The 15,215-nt window shown below is 45.0% G+C and overlaps 1 protein-coding gene across 2 annotated transcripts in view; it reads right to left on the minus strand.

Moving 5' to 3' along the window:
* Nucleotides 1-3,056, minus strand: part of MED23 (mediator complex subunit 23) — a 54,071-nt gene extending 51,015 nt beyond the window's left edge. For both annotated transcript variants that reach the window (XM_081312868.1, XM_081312867.1), the window contains exons 1-5: nucleotides 2,930-3,056; nucleotides 1,007-1,038; nucleotides 819-906; nucleotides 356-480; nucleotides 108-219 (exon numbers count right to left, since the gene is read on the minus strand). In XM_081312868.1, coding sequence (XP_081168994.1) covers nucleotides 108-219; nucleotides 356-480; nucleotides 819-906; nucleotides 1,007-1,038; nucleotides 2,930-2,980 — 408 coding nt within the window. In that variant the 5' untranslated portion in view covers nucleotides 2,981-3,056. The remainder of the gene's footprint in view (nucleotides 1-107; nucleotides 220-355; nucleotides 481-818; nucleotides 907-1,006; nucleotides 1,039-2,929) is intronic.
* Between the last annotated feature and the right edge of the window lie 12,159 nt (nucleotides 3,057-15,215).

The raw sequence follows: 15,215 nt of genomic DNA on the forward strand, positions 1-15,215 counted from the left end.
CGCGTCCCTTTGAAAAAACAAATACACAGATGTAAGTATAAGGCTATAAAATATAAGGAAGCTATTAATGCTGCATTATAAAAATAGCATATATGTATAGTTATTACCTTGTAGTCTACACCACCAATTATTTTTTGAACAAGTTTAAATGTCAGAGACCAAAGCTGTGTCCTTTCCCATTCTAGGTTGTCAGAATTCAACAGAGATTCACAAACCATTCTAGGAAAATTAAAGAAAAAACACAATGAGTAGTATCTTTTCTAAGCAGATCTGATGTATTATTATTATTATTAGCTTTAAGCAACTGATATCCTGTAATGAATTCTCTACTGCAGTTTATCTGAAAGGAACATACCTGGGTGGCAGTAACCCAGTCTCCACAGCCATTGCTAAACAATCATATAGAAAAGAAATTCTTTTAGGACTATGTTGACTATGTATGAACCTTACAATCCACTGAACACACTGTTCATGAGATTCCTGTAAAATAAAAAATATATATTTATTCAACTTCTTCATAATTTGTTAAAAACTAAATTAAATATAAATAAAAAATATTTATACTGATAAAATTTTCCCACAAGTCATACAATCTTAATATTTAAGAATTGACAACTGAAAGTTTTGGGTTGTACCATTCTTATTTTGATAAAACTTTTAAGCTGAATTTAAGGCAATATATAAACTAACTATAGTATGTATGTGTACACACACACACACACACACACACACACACACACTATTCTGCAACTTGTGAAATGATTGGAGAATCATTTTGGATTGGATGTCATTAAAAAACCAGCAAATAAAATACTCACCTGGGAAAGATTGCTCCAGAACTGTCGAAAGGCACTCAAACAGCTAATTAATTTAGTTCGCTCATCTTCTGGGGTATCCATAAACATGCTAAAACAAGTAAAGACAAGTTATTTATAAAGTATTTCATTACTAGTTACTACAACAGAATCTCTACAGTTATGCTAGGAAATGGTTACATTTCACTTACCCAGGAAAAGCTTCCTCGATGACTTCTGTTTTCTATAAAAGAATTTAAAACATGGTATCACATTCTAATAACAACTTTGCTTTTATTCTACGTCACCTATATTCCATGTTCAAATCAAAGTATCCAGAACGGGCAGAGGAAGAAACAGTCTCAAATAAAAACTTATCTACTAATACCAACTTTCCAACTTTCTTTCCATTTATTAAAGTATATGCTACCGAAGTTACTGCCAGACCATTATATCAAACTGAAGTTTAGGGTTTAATATATATTACTACTAGAACAAACCAATCACAGTGTTTGAGGAGTATCTTGGGGGTATCTACTGATACCAGCTAACTAAAGTAAAAATTCTCAATGCATATAAACAAGTGGAAAAAGGTAATCAGAGCCAATAAACAAATAAACAAGCCCCACTTCAAGTATTAACCAGTGGTCTAAGGCAGGGGTATCAAACTCAATTTCACTGAGGGCTGCATCAGCATTGCGGTTGCCCTCAGGGGGCCGGGTGGGTATGGCCTGGGTGGGCGTGGCCTACTGGGTGGGTGTGGCTAGAGTGCGTATGGCCTACTGGGTGGGCGTGGCCAGCTCTACATTGTTCGCATCAAGGGTGCCTATGGGGGCCTGGGCAGGAGTGGGGGGATCTGAGGGTCTTTGGCAGAAGGAGGGTCTCTGGGCCAGGGCCAAGGCAATGGGGGCCGTTCCCTCACTGTTTCCAGGATGGCTTCGCGGGCCACATGAAACCATTTCGCGGGCCGGATCCGGCCCCCAGGCCTTGTGTTTGACATGTCTGGTCTAAGGTGATAGTTAGAGAAAATATTTTGGTTAGGGAGGAGAGGTTGATAAAAATATTGATAAAATTCAAGATATTTGACTACATGAGATAAAAGAAAAATGGAACATAGAAATTACTGAAGGGAAATGGGAAACCAAACAGAAACAAGGGCTGCCTATTGCTCTGTCCCAGCATCTGTCAATAAAATATTATCCTACATATGTATTCTAGACACATACAATGAACAGAAGTCTATACTTCTATACAATGTATAGAAAAGTCCATGTTGGGAGGTCATTAAGAAATAATCCTGCCACTAACAAAATATCTATAAGCACTAGCCCCACATCTCAAAAAAGAATAATATGGAAGTGGGGAGGGCAGGGATGATAACAATTCCCTAATGAGGAAGCAATCGCAAGGTTGGGAACTATCACATCTGCAAGAGTGATGAACAGGAGAAGACAGGTGTGTGTAAGTGACACACTTGCAGAAGGCAAAGGGTTTTTCATCTACCATAGTTTTAGAAGCAGAAGATTCAGCCTAGCCCTAGCCAAAGGCAGTATAGTCTTCACTTTGCCAACAATAGTTTTGCCCATCAACTGGGGCAGCTTTATAGAAGCCTAGCTAATCCAGGACAAATAAGACTATCCACAGTAACGATTACTCCAGAAGGTTAGATGGAAGCCCTAAGAGAGGCCCCTCGCCTTCTTAGTGGAGAAGAAGTGAGGGCTGTTTCAGAGGCAATTCTTCATTTCCCCAGAGGCACCTAACCTACGGGGATGTTTGGGGTTAGATGTGGTCAGATCCTGCCTAGGTTGCCCTAACAGAGTGACCATTCAAAGCTTCACTAACTTCCAACCCCAGGGAAACAAGAAGCATAAGGACCAGCTTGCTACTCCAGTTCTCCGTCTTCTTCCCCCCCCATCTTCCCCCTTCGATTTCTCCATCATCTGCCTTTTGCAGAGTTACAGCGAACGGTTCTCTCTCGCCAGCAGAGAGAGCCAGCTGAATCTGACATCTACAGTCCCCTTCCCACCCCACTACTCCCCGCAGCATTCCCCTTGCAGGCGGCGGCCATCGTTTGATGATGATGGTTGTTGATGATGATGATGATGATGACTGCCGTAGCGGGCAGCGAGACTCACCACCACCTCCTCGAAGATACTCTGCAACTGCGCCTCCATTGGGACCGCCATGGCGCGATCCCAAAGCTTTAGTCCGCCACAATCCGGGCGGAAGAAGAAGCAACAAGCTCTCCTCTCCCCCCACCGGTTCCCTTCCCGGAAGTGTTCCGGAAGGCGCTTCCTTTCGCATCCGGGTCGCGAGGAGCCGGGTGTGGGGTGTGTGTGTGTGTGTCTGGGGAAATACTACTACCTTTGCTGGTGGGGGGCGGGAAGAAATGCAGCAGCTTTTACTCACCGCAACGGATTGGAGGGTGGGACCGAGAGCTCCCGTTTGCTTGCTTGCTTCAAAGTTCCGCGAAGGGCGCCAAACTCGGATGGAAAAAGCATCTTCCAGCGGTGGAATGTGCGAAGCTCTTCGATTCCCCAAGGAAATGCACACACCGGATTGCCTCCCGATCCTGTGGCCTCGTTTACACGACGCGCATCAGGAGTGACTCCGGTCGTTGTTTAATAAAAGAAGACCGAGCAGTATTCCCCCAGAATGTCTATGGAGGTTCTCAATCATCCAAGTCATAGTTGTCCCAAAGATGCTTTTTCAGGAGGCAACTGGACTTTCAACGAAAAACAAGAAAGTCCAGTTGCCTCGTGAAAAAAGCATCTTTGGGATATTCCCCCAGAATTTAATTTGGTGACCGAATCTAAATGCCTCTAGGCTTGCAAACACGTACACAGCCCCCAATTGTATCAGCCTGCTTGGCTTCGCACAAGACACTAGAAAGTAATTTGAAAAATTTGATTGCTACCTGGGGGCCACTCTTGGATTTCTTGCTGGAGAAAGAAAAAAAAGTAATATTTTGATTTTGGGATTTTATGATTAGATTGTTTTGATAAGATGAACATTGTGACTTGTTAAAGTTATACATGTTTCATTTGCATTTATAGTTTTTTTATGTAATGCTTACATTTAAGATGATATTTGTACTGTTAGTTTGAATATTGATTATTAGTATTATGTTATCTTTTTATGTACTTTTTGCCATGGGAGATTATTCTCAGATCTTTTGTTTGAAAATAAATTTTGACACTGAAATTGCATGATTAGATTGCCTTTCATTAAAGAAATATTGTAAAAAATTAAAATTATATATGCATGTTTTATATGATTTAGATAATCTTTTAAAGGGGGAGAAAAAGCATAAAAAACACAAGTAGTGCAAGATTGGAAGATGTGAAGAAACCAGGCCCATAGAATCGCCTAGAGTCGAATATAACAAATGGATAACATCATCATCATAACATAGCATGCACTGAGTTATTTTATAATATAAAAAGATTTCTGTATTTGAACTTAATGTTTAATACTAAGGTCTCCACTATTTTTTACAAGCATTAAAAAAAGAAAAGAAAAAAGGAACTTATTGGAAATGGCAATAGCACTTAGATTTATATACCACTTCACAGTGCTTTTACAGCCCTCTCTAAACATTTACAGACAGCATATTTCCCCCAACAATCTGGGTCCTCATTTTACCGATTTCAGAAGGATGGAAGGCTAAGTCAACCTTGAGCCATAGAGGATCGAACTGCTGGCAGTTGGCAGAATTAGCGTGCAATACTGCATTCTAACCATTGCGCCACCACAGCTCATATTTATAAACATGGTAACCTGCTTAGAAACCATGCTGTGAGTTTATATTTGCCTTACTGTGTGATGTATTGTGTATAGGGCAGGGGTCGGCAACCGGAAAAAGGAAAAGAGCCACTCAGAACCGGTTCCGTCACACAAACAAAAAAGTGGGAGCCGCAAAAAGTGTGCGCGCGTGCGTCCACTCACGCGCATGCGCAAAAAACATTTTGCGCATGCGCAAAATGGGAGGCACCTGCGCGGCGACTGGTCTCCCCTTTGGAGAGGTGCGCGCCGTCCCATCCGGAGACCTGCCGCGTTCGTCAAACGGGGCCAGGCCGGCGCGTGCAGGGGGGAGGGGGCGACGGGGGCTTTTGTCCTAAGAACAGCGGCTTCTAAAAGTGGGAGGGTCGGAGCGCCGCGGGCAGGTCCGGAGAGGCAGGGGACAAAGCCCCGCTTGCCTGGAGGAGGGGCAGAGAAGCGAGTTGCTGCAGCCCACCTTGGGCAGCTCCCGCCCTTTGTTCAGGCGCCAGCATCCCAAAGAAGCCCGGCCAGGAAGTCCGCCCCCCGCCCGCTTTTCCGGAGGGGGCAGGAGGGAGCACGTCCCTCCCTTCTTTGCTCCGCGGCTGCCCTGCGGGAGGGGAACAACGCCTCGCATGCCCAGCCTGGCCCCTGGCCCCGGCGCAGGGGGCGAGAGAGGTGGCGTTTGGGCCGGGCCAGAGGACGAAGCCGGACCGTGCGAGCTGCGCTCCCCCCTCCCTCCGAGCAGAAACCCGGTCCTTGCCGTTCCCGAGGATCTGCGAGGCTGGGGGAGCTGCCCTTCCCCTCGTTTGCCCCGGCGGACGCTCCTGGCGCTGCTGCTAATGGGTGCGATTCCAGCCGGAGGCATCAGAAAGCCGCCGCCGTCCTTGGGAGAGGTGCGCGCGCACTCTCCAAACCGCCGCCATTCCCTTTGCACAGCTGCCGTGTTCGTCAACGCGGCAGGTCTCCGGGCTTCCTTCGGGGGGCCTTTCATTCCTGTACAAGGGGGAAGGGGAACTCTCTGTGCTTTTGTGTGTGTGCGTGTGTGTGTGTGTGTATGTAAAGCACGAGAGAGGGAGGAAGAGGGGGGGGAAAGTGAGATCTCAAGCCCCGATGTTTCCTGCCTTCCACTGCCGGCGGCCGCCCTGCATTCTTAGCATTCCTAGGCTGTGACTCTGAGGTCGTCGTCGCCGTCTCCGCTGAGCAGCGCTGCTTGGAAGAGAAAGGGAGCAGGACAGGCACGCTCGCCCCAGCGGAGTGGCCGGCCCTCGTTTTAGTAGCGAGACAGTAATCGCTCCCCTCTGCTCCCCCCAATGCTCCCGGTTCTCCCGTTCGCCCGCCGCCCCGCTTTCCTTCCTGAATTTTGCGCTTCCTTACCCAACTCCAAACTTTCTCTAGCGCCCCTGTGCTTTAGGAGGCGGAACCAAAGGCAGAGCCGTTTCTCTCTCTCTCTCCCCCCGCTTTTGCCGCTCCCCCACCCAACCAGTATCCCGCTTCTCCTTCCTCGGCAGCTTTGCAGATGGGCCACACACACACACGCACACACAAAAGCACAGAGAGTTCCCCTTCCCCCTTGTACAGGAATGAAAGGCCCCCCTAAGGAAGCCCAGCCTCTTCACCGCACCGATCCGCTGAGGAGGAAAAAAGCTTATTTCTATTGCCACGTGCAAACTAAATTAAAACAACTTGGGAAGCTCGCCCGTGGGCTGCATTTAGAAGGATTTGGGGGCTTTTGTGATTTGCTTCACCTACAAGTGCCTTAACCACGACTAGCCCATGGCTCCAATTCAACAAAATACGCTCTCTCGGTGCCTTCCAGATGCGCGAAGGTCACCCTGACTACAACCAGCCTGGGATTTGGAAAGGCTTCCCAGGTTATTGGGACAGACTGGCTCGAATACTTGGGGTAACATTTTTCAGGAGGAGGATCCTTATGTCCACCCCGATAGGGCATCTTCCCCTCACAAATCTTCCCTTCCCTTCCCTTCCAAGCGGGAGCCCCGCAGCAAATGACCAGCGTTTGGACAGCGTGTGAATGGGCGAGCGTCGCCGTCCCCAAAGAACGCAATTCCTTGCAGCGATGCGGACAAGAGGGAAAGGAAGCCCAGCGGCCGGACCGCGCTCCCGCCCCGCCTCCCCAAGGGCTCGCACACGTTACCTAATGGCTTGCGTGTGGCCTCTCGCGAGGTTGCTGCCCCTCGTGAGCCCGCTGGCTGACGCTGGCTCCGTCGCTCTCTCTCTCTTCCTTCCTCCCTCCCTCCCTCCCTCCCTCGGTCTCCCCCTCCCCCTTTTACGGCTCAGCCCCACATCACCAGGAGACCAAAACGGGGATATCATGGCAGAGCGGAGGAGACACAGGAAGCAGATCCAGGTACCGGGCTGGCTTATCTCCTCCCTCTTTTCGCAACCGCTCTGCGGGATGAGTTTCCCTTTTCCTTCTGGCTCACCCCCCCCTCCCCCGCCTGGTCACCTGCCATTTCTGCGACTTTTCCGTCCCCCCCGCCGCCGCTCCCCCTTCCCCGCGGAGCTGGCCGCATCCAGCGCCTTCTTCCTCTGGAGGGGAAATCGTGGCCCCTCCAGTTCCCGCTTCTCTGGGCCGAGCGCCGCCTTGAAGGTTTGGAGAGCTGCGCGCGCACCTCCACCCAGGCGACTGGGAGCCGCAGGAGACGGCTCAAAGAGCCGCATGCGGCTCCGGAGCCACGGGTTGCCGACCCATGGTATAGGGTAACCATACTTGACTGAATTTGATTAAACTTCTGTTTTGTAAGATTGTTCCAACCAATACTGTTAGTTTTCCATTACTGCATACTCTTAAATTTTAAGTTACAATGAGATATTGTTGGTACAGGTGGTCCTCGACTTACAACATTTCATTTAGTGAGCATTCAAAGTTATAATAGCACTGAAAAAAGTGACTTATGATCGTTTCTCACACTTACAATTGTTGCAGCATTTCCATGGCCATATGGTCAACATTCAGACACTTAGCAATTGACTCAAATTTGTAACAGTTGAGGTGTCCTGGGGTCATGTCTTCACCTTTTATGATCTTCTGACAAGCCAAGTCAATGGGGAAACCAGATTCACTGAACATTGTTACAGCTTAACAACTGCAATGATTCACTTAACAACTTTGGCAAGAAATATTGTAAAATAGGGCAAAGTTCACTTAAGAAATGTGTTGCTTAGCAAGAGAAATTTTGGTTGTGAGTCGAGGACTTAAACTGTGATTGTAAGTCGAGGGCTACTGGTCTTGTAGCTTTCTTCCAAAATTGGGCAAAGTTTATTCTCACAGCCATGACTGTGTATCTCAGTAAATTAGGCAGTAATGTGAGCTAGTAAAGTGGCTTCTATTCTTTGGTTTAGATGGGATTGCTGGGGGCAGAGGAGGGTCAGTTTGAGTCTGATAGGATTAGACTAAGAAACGAAGTTTGACTGAGATAATGTCCAAAAGACAGGGAGGAGAAAGGGCACAGCTTCCAGTTTGTTAGATTTATTTTCTCCACAGCTTACGTTTTAATGCTGCCACGCATGAGGAATCAAAGTACAGAACTTTGAAACAATTCTCCAGCCATCTTCTAGCAGTGAGCTCATTTCTTTGGAATCTCAGTTTCCCAGAAAGTTTGCAAGAAGGATTTTTTTTTACGATAATTCAATAATGTAATTTTTCATCTGCTGTTTGTGCTTACAGTTATTGCTCATTCTCAGCCTTGGCACAAATTCTTATAATATACAACACACCCATGTTTCCATTGTTTGCATATGTGCGTGGAAACAAAAGAGGACAATAGAAACAAACAGATTTGTAGTATGTGGCTTTACATGGGAAGAAAATACAGAATGTCCATTGGCTGCTCCTGATGAAAGAAGGCTGGAAAGAATTCCAGAAGTCACACTTTGCACGCAACAGCACAGGAGTCAGCAGAACAGCACTGGATTAAAGAAGCACTCATTGCTTCTACCTCTTTTGTGTTTTGGTAACAAAACAAAATCGGGGTTCAGGTCTCAGAAGAAATAGAGAGGAAAGGAGAGACACAGGATGAGTAAGGCCTCTGTCTTTCTTGTTGGTTTGTTTTATTTTCTAATTCCCCAGTGATCATTCTAAATCACGGACTGAAACCAGAGGAGCCACCTCTGGTGCTTCACTCCCCATTCTGTATTTCTTCCTCCTACTTCTTCTGCCAGCCATGACAATAGAAGTTGGGGGAATTGGGGAGAATATCATCTCTCCCTCTGCTTTTCTTATGGGTGACAGGTGAGGAAGAATGAAGAACGACCTTCTGTGAGGTGGAATAGCTTTTCAACCAGACAGCTCCATTCAAACTTCTCCCAAGGTCTGTGACACAGTTCAACTGTGCCATGGAGGAGGGGGTATCATGGCTAGAGGGCCATTTTCTCTCACTTTCCTGCTCCCTGAGAATAGAACCAGGGACAATGGCTCTCTAGCTGCCATTCTATGAGGAGAAACAGGTCTCTTGGTGCCGACAGAACTGATCTTCCAGGGACTCCTTTCCAGGGTGCTCTCCCTTCTGCAATCTCTGGTTTGGCTCCCTCTTCCAGTATCAAAAGGCAAATGGCTGTGAGAATCAGTGACCCAGAACCAAGGACTGAGCATGCCCACAGCAGGCTCAGGTGACCATAAGGAGCAAAGCAACACCTCCAATGCATATGGAGATTCTCAGTCATCCAAGTCATGAAGAACTGAAGAAGCTTCTTGGATGAGAAGCAAAACATCTTCAAAGAGAAAAAAGAAAGTCCTCGTGAAAAAACACCTTTGGGACAACCCCTCAAACAGCTTACCTTTACATGAGGTGTTTCAGACAGACAGATGGCACAGCTTGTACCAGAAGAAGATGGAAAAAGCTGCCGGATCATGGAAGACAATTGCAGCCTGCCTACTCAATGGGTTGTGGTGAGTTGAAACAGCATTGCCATTCATAGCTTTCAAATCTCTTTGCTGAAGCATCACTAGTTCATGGGTAGGGGTCATATGGTTCAGCCATTCTTTGCATTATTAGTTCTTAATTGCTTTCAATAGTTCATGGACAAAAAAGAGGCATATAAATTCCTTAAATGAAAAAATTCACCTCTCACTGTATCCCAAAATTATGATATCTACTTTTCTGGATCCAGAAAAATACATAAACAATGTGCAGAAATAAGTGTGTGGTTTTTAAAAAAAAATTATTACTATTATTTTATTTGCAAACTGCCAGCGTCCCTTTTTGAGGAAAATGAGCAGTTCCTAAATGTGACTCATAAATAAATACATCATTCTTTTTAACAATGATAAAATACGGAATATACTTGACTTATTTGAATGTTTATCTTTTGAGTGTTTTCTGAATCCCAGTTTTTCCTGCCTGAAAGGAAACCCATTTTCTCTTCCTCACTTTTGGTTTCCAAACAGAAAATTGCTGAAAATGCCTTCTGCCCCTTACATGTATTGGTTAAAAGGTGATTAGGTGTCCTCCCTCTAAATGAGCAAAGGGTGCTCTTGTTTATAGGCTACCAGTAAAGAGATAACACTCTTTCAATTTCTCTTCAGCTCAGGCACAACTGAAAGGACAGGACAGAGCAAAGAGTAACACAACAAATGGAAATGTTTCCTGAAGATGAGACAGAGAGGGGAAAGAAGCACACTTTGGACCTGATAGATTTCCAAACAGAGAGAATTATTAAAAGAAGCACTCTTCGGAAATATAAGATACTCTGTGTTGTAAGTGTTATTCTTTATTTAAATTTGAACGTTGCATTTGTTATATCCCCTCTGCCTCACTTTTGTGATTAACAGCATAAACTTACTCCTAGTTCTCCATTGTTTGTCTGGAAATATCCTGGTTCTGCCGCTTTATTTGTCACATTTGTCAGCATGAATAGAGACACTTTTAATCATTAATGTTTTCAGTGGACGGTCTGCTTCAAGGGCTGATACAGACACTTGAAACATTCAGAGTTAGCAATGTTGGCAGATATCACTGTTTCCTGTTTATAGTGTATCAATATCTATTCCCCCCCCCTCTCTCTCTCCCTGTGTTTTAAACAAAAGTGAATGTTTACAATTGTTCTGTATTATACTGATGTATTACTATGAATAGGGGACGCGGTGGCTCAGTGGGTTAGGACGCTGAGCTTGTTGATCGGAAGGTCGGCAGTTTGGCGGGTCGAATCCCGAGTGCCGCGTAACAGAGTGAGCGCCTGTTACTCGCCCCAGCTTCTGCCAACCTAGCAGTTCGAAAGCACGTAAAAATGCAAGTAGAAAAATAGGGACCACTACGGTGGGAAGGTAACAGCGTTCCGTGCGCCTTTGGCGTCTAGTCATGCCGGCCACATGACCACGGAGATGTCCTTGGACAAGCGCTGGCTCTTCGGCTTTGAAACGGAGATGAGCACCGGCCCCTAGAGTCGGAAACGACTAGCACGCATGTGCGGGGGAACCTTTACCTTTACCTTTATTACTATGAATTATTATAGAGAGCCAATTTAGTGTCGTGGTTAAAGTCATTTTCCCATTAGAAAGTGGAGGAATGTGAGTGCTAGTCCTACCACAGGCACAATTTGGGGCATTTTTGGAAAAAAAATGCCCACAGACTACGTTTCCATATACTTGCCAGGAATCAACATTCATTTGACGGGACGGATACAAAAAAGGAATTATTACAGACTTAATTTAATTTAATTCCACACATATGAATTCAGGCTAGACAAATTGATCTACAGTGGCTAAGAGTAATCCACATCTGCAGGCAAAAGATAAGAGAAACAGTGTGACTTCATCCTGTTAACCTGGAGATGTCTGGAACTGGATAAAACTATGAACTCCTTTCATAATAGACCTCTAGAAAAATATACTCTGTGTTTCTAAGGATTCATGTTCTTGGTTTTGGCTTCTTTTACCAAGTAGGCATGCCAAAATGATGTGTCTTATACATTGAAAAATGAGAGATTTCTGAAGTCGTAGATTTGTGTTTACTATTGTTTTGTGAGTGCCGTCCTCTTGCTCTGCACTTTGACACAAGCTTATCAAAGATGTTGTGAGGTATTAGTTCTTACTAAGGCTGATAAAAAAATAACAATGTTATCTGTTGGGAAAATGCCTAAGAAAGTCTAAGAGTGAGTGGTGAGCTTTTTCCATAAATTTATGGTTCAAAAAGAAAAGGCAAAACATTAATATGAGGCTTTCTGTAGCTCATTCTGATAGAGGAAACACATGGTTTCCCAGTCTAAATACAAATAGTCTTAGATTTACAAAGACAACTGAGTCCAAAATTTCTGTTGCTAAGCGAGACAGTTGTTAAGTGAGCTTTTCCCCATTTTACAGTCTTTCTTGCCATAGTTGTTTAGTGAATCACTGCAGTTGTTAAGTTAGTAACACAGTTGTTAAGTGAATCTGGAAATTGACTTTGCTTGTCAGACGGTCACGAAAGAGGATCACATGACTCCTGGGACACTGCAACTGTCACAAATATGAACCAGTTGCCAAGGGTCTGAATTTTGATCATGTGACCATGGAGATGCTGCAATGGTTGTGTGAAAAATGGTCACAAGTCCCTTTTTTCACTACTGTTGTAACTTTGAACTGTCCCTAAACCAGGGGTCAGCAACCTTAAACACTCAAAGAGCCACTTGGACCCGTTTCCCAGAGAAAAGAAAAACACTTCTTGTTGTTGTTAGCTGTGAAGTCGTGTCCGACTCATCGCGACCCTATGGACAACGTTCCTCCAGGCCTTCCTGTCCTCTACCATCTTCTGGAGTCCATTTAAGCTCACACCTACTGCTTCAGTGACTCCATCCAGCCACCTCATTCTCTGTCGTCCCCTTCTTCTATTGCCCTCAATCTTTCCCAGCATTAGGCTCTTCTCCAGTGAGTCCTTCCTTCTCATTAGGTGGCCAAAGTATTTGAGTTTTAGCTTCAGGATCTGGCCTTCTAAAGAGCAGTCAGGGTTGATCTCCTCTAGGACTGACCGGTTTGATCGCCTTGCAGTCCAAGGGACTCGCAGGAGTCTTCTCCAGCACCATAGTTCAAAGGCCTCAATTCTTCAGCGCTCAGCCTTTTTTATGGTCCAACTTTCACTGCCATACATTGCACCTGGGAAGACCATAGCCTTGACTATACACACTTTTGTTGACAGGGTGATGTCTCTGCTTTTTAGTGTGCTATCTAGATTTGCCATTGCTTTCCTCCCCAGGAGCAAGCGTCTTTTAATTTCTTGGCTACAGTCCCCATCTGCAGTGATCTTGGAGCCCAGGAAAATAAAATCTGTCACTACCTCCACTTCTTCCCTATCTATTTGCCAGGAATTGAGAGGGCCAGATGCCATGATCTTGGTTTTCTTAATGTTAAGTTTCAACCCAGGTTTTGCACTCTCCTTCTTCACCCGCAACAACAGGCTCTTTAGTTCCTCTTCACTTTCTGCCATTAGAGTGGTATCATCTGCATATCTTAGGTTGTTGATATTTCTTCCGGCAATCTTAATTCCAACTTTTGATTCCTCTAACCCTGCCTTTCTCATGATGTGCTCTGCATATAAGTTAAATAGGCAGGGCGACAGTATACAGCCTTGCCGGACTCCTTTCCCAATTTTGAACCAATCAGTGGTTCCGTGTCCCATTCTCACTGTTGCTTCTTGGCCCACATATAGGTTTCTCAAGAGACAAATAAGACGGTCTGGTACGCCCATCTCTTTAAGAACTTGCCACAGTTTGTTATGATCCACACAATCAAAAGCTTTAGCATAGTCAATGAAGCAGAAGTAGATGTTTTTCTGGAACTCCCTAGCTTTCTCCATGATCCAACGTATGTTGGCAATTTGATCTGGGAGCTGCAAAACTCGATTGCAGCTTGATTGAAGAGTTTAATTAAAAAGAAATAGAGGCTGCTGTGCATGAGTTCTCTCTCTCTCTCTCTCTCCCTCTCTCTCCCTCTCTTTATCTCCCTCCCTCTCTCTCCCCCACCCTCTCTCTCCCTCTCTCCGATCTTCTGCTCACCTGACAAGCTGGCTTCACGCTGTTCTTGGATAAGCTAACAGACATTCTTATTGGGCTGGCTCTCCTGCCTTTGAGAGCTGCTGCTTCCTGCTTCCTGTGGAGATGCAGCAAAGGCAGGAGCCCCACCCAATAAGTTTGTCAGCTTCTCAGAGAACAGCGTGAGGCCACTCTCTTTTTTACACACACACACACAAACACACACACACAGAGAGAGAGAGAGAGAGAGAGAGAGAGTGAGTGAGTGAGAGAGTGAGAGAGAAGCGCAAGTGTCTCTCTCTATCTCTCTGTCTCTCTCTGCAAATGGCGGAGGATGACTGGGAGCTGCAGGAGAAGGCTGAAAGAACCACATGCGGCTCCAGAGATGCGAGTTGCCGACCTGTGCCCTAAAGAAATGGCTGTAAATCAAGGACTACCTGTATTTTATATCTTTTTTACCTGTCCAACATTTTTGCCAGTTTTATGTAGTGTGCATAGCTGCTGTTTCTTTAGTAATGATTTCTTAAATAAGACAGAATTGTCTGGTTCCAACAAAACAGTAGGTTTTTAAAATGCTGATGAAGAAGGACTCTGATGAATTAACAAGAGTGTAGAGAAGAGAAACAATGATGAACAAAGCCTATGAAGAACATTAAAGGAATTGGGTATACTCAGCCTAGAAAGAAAAGGCCAAGGAGAGACATGACAGCAGTCTTCAAAAGCTTGCTAGGAGCCTTGAAAGGAAGAGGTCCAGGGAGGAGAGTGTGCATTTATTCCCCATGGGGCCTGAGGGCAAGACAAGAACCAATGGGTGGAGGAGAATTTGTCTCATTAAACTATGCCTTAGTATTGATCTAGAATAGGGACAGAGGGAATGGTATAAAGGTGATTGCTGTTTTGTTTCTTGGAAGCTTTACAGACGGAGATTCAATCTTAAAATAAGGAGGAATTTCCTGACATGAGAGCTGTTAAGCAATGGAAAGTCTTGCCTTCTAGAATAATGGGAGCTAGACATTTTAGAGATTTTCAAGCAGTGATTGGACAATCATTTGTCAGGGATGGTTTGATCCTTGCCCCGGGTAGGGTCTTGGACTAGAGCAGGGGTCTCCAACCCCCAGTCCTTGGACCAGTATTGGGCTGTGGCATGCCAACAACCGGTCCGCACAAACAAGCAAAGCCCCATCCATGGATGCAAGCAGCACACAAAACCATGCACTCTCCGGTCCCTGGTGCCCAAAAGGTTGGGGATCTTTGGACTAGAGAGCCAGTTTACTGAAGGGGTTAAAATGTTGGACTGGAAGACCATGAGTTCTAGGCCTGTCTTAGACAGGAAAGTTGGTGAGTAACTTTTAGGTAAGTCATTCTCCCTCAGACCAACTCAGCTCACAGGATTATTGTTAGAGGGGAAGCAGAAGGCAGAAACATTATACAGTATACAGTGCCTGGAATTATACAAAATAAAGGCAAGAAATCTTATAATAACAAGATATTTTGGTTATTTTTTAAAATTGTGAAGTAAAGATGAAATATATGTACTAATAATAAATTATTTTACCATTTGGAAATAAGGGTACCTTACAATGACTAATGAATCTGGATGGATTTCTGGACCTTATGAAGCATATCCCAATAGGTATACCGCTCATCTTCTAAATTTGAGAGATTACTCATTTGACTGACACAGGCAATCTCAATTGC

The sequence above is a fragment of the Vipera berus genome (genome assembly GCF_964194415.1).
Source record: "Vipera berus genome assembly, chromosome: 1".
NCBI lineage: Eukaryota > Metazoa > Chordata > Lepidosauria > Squamata > Viperidae > Vipera > Vipera berus.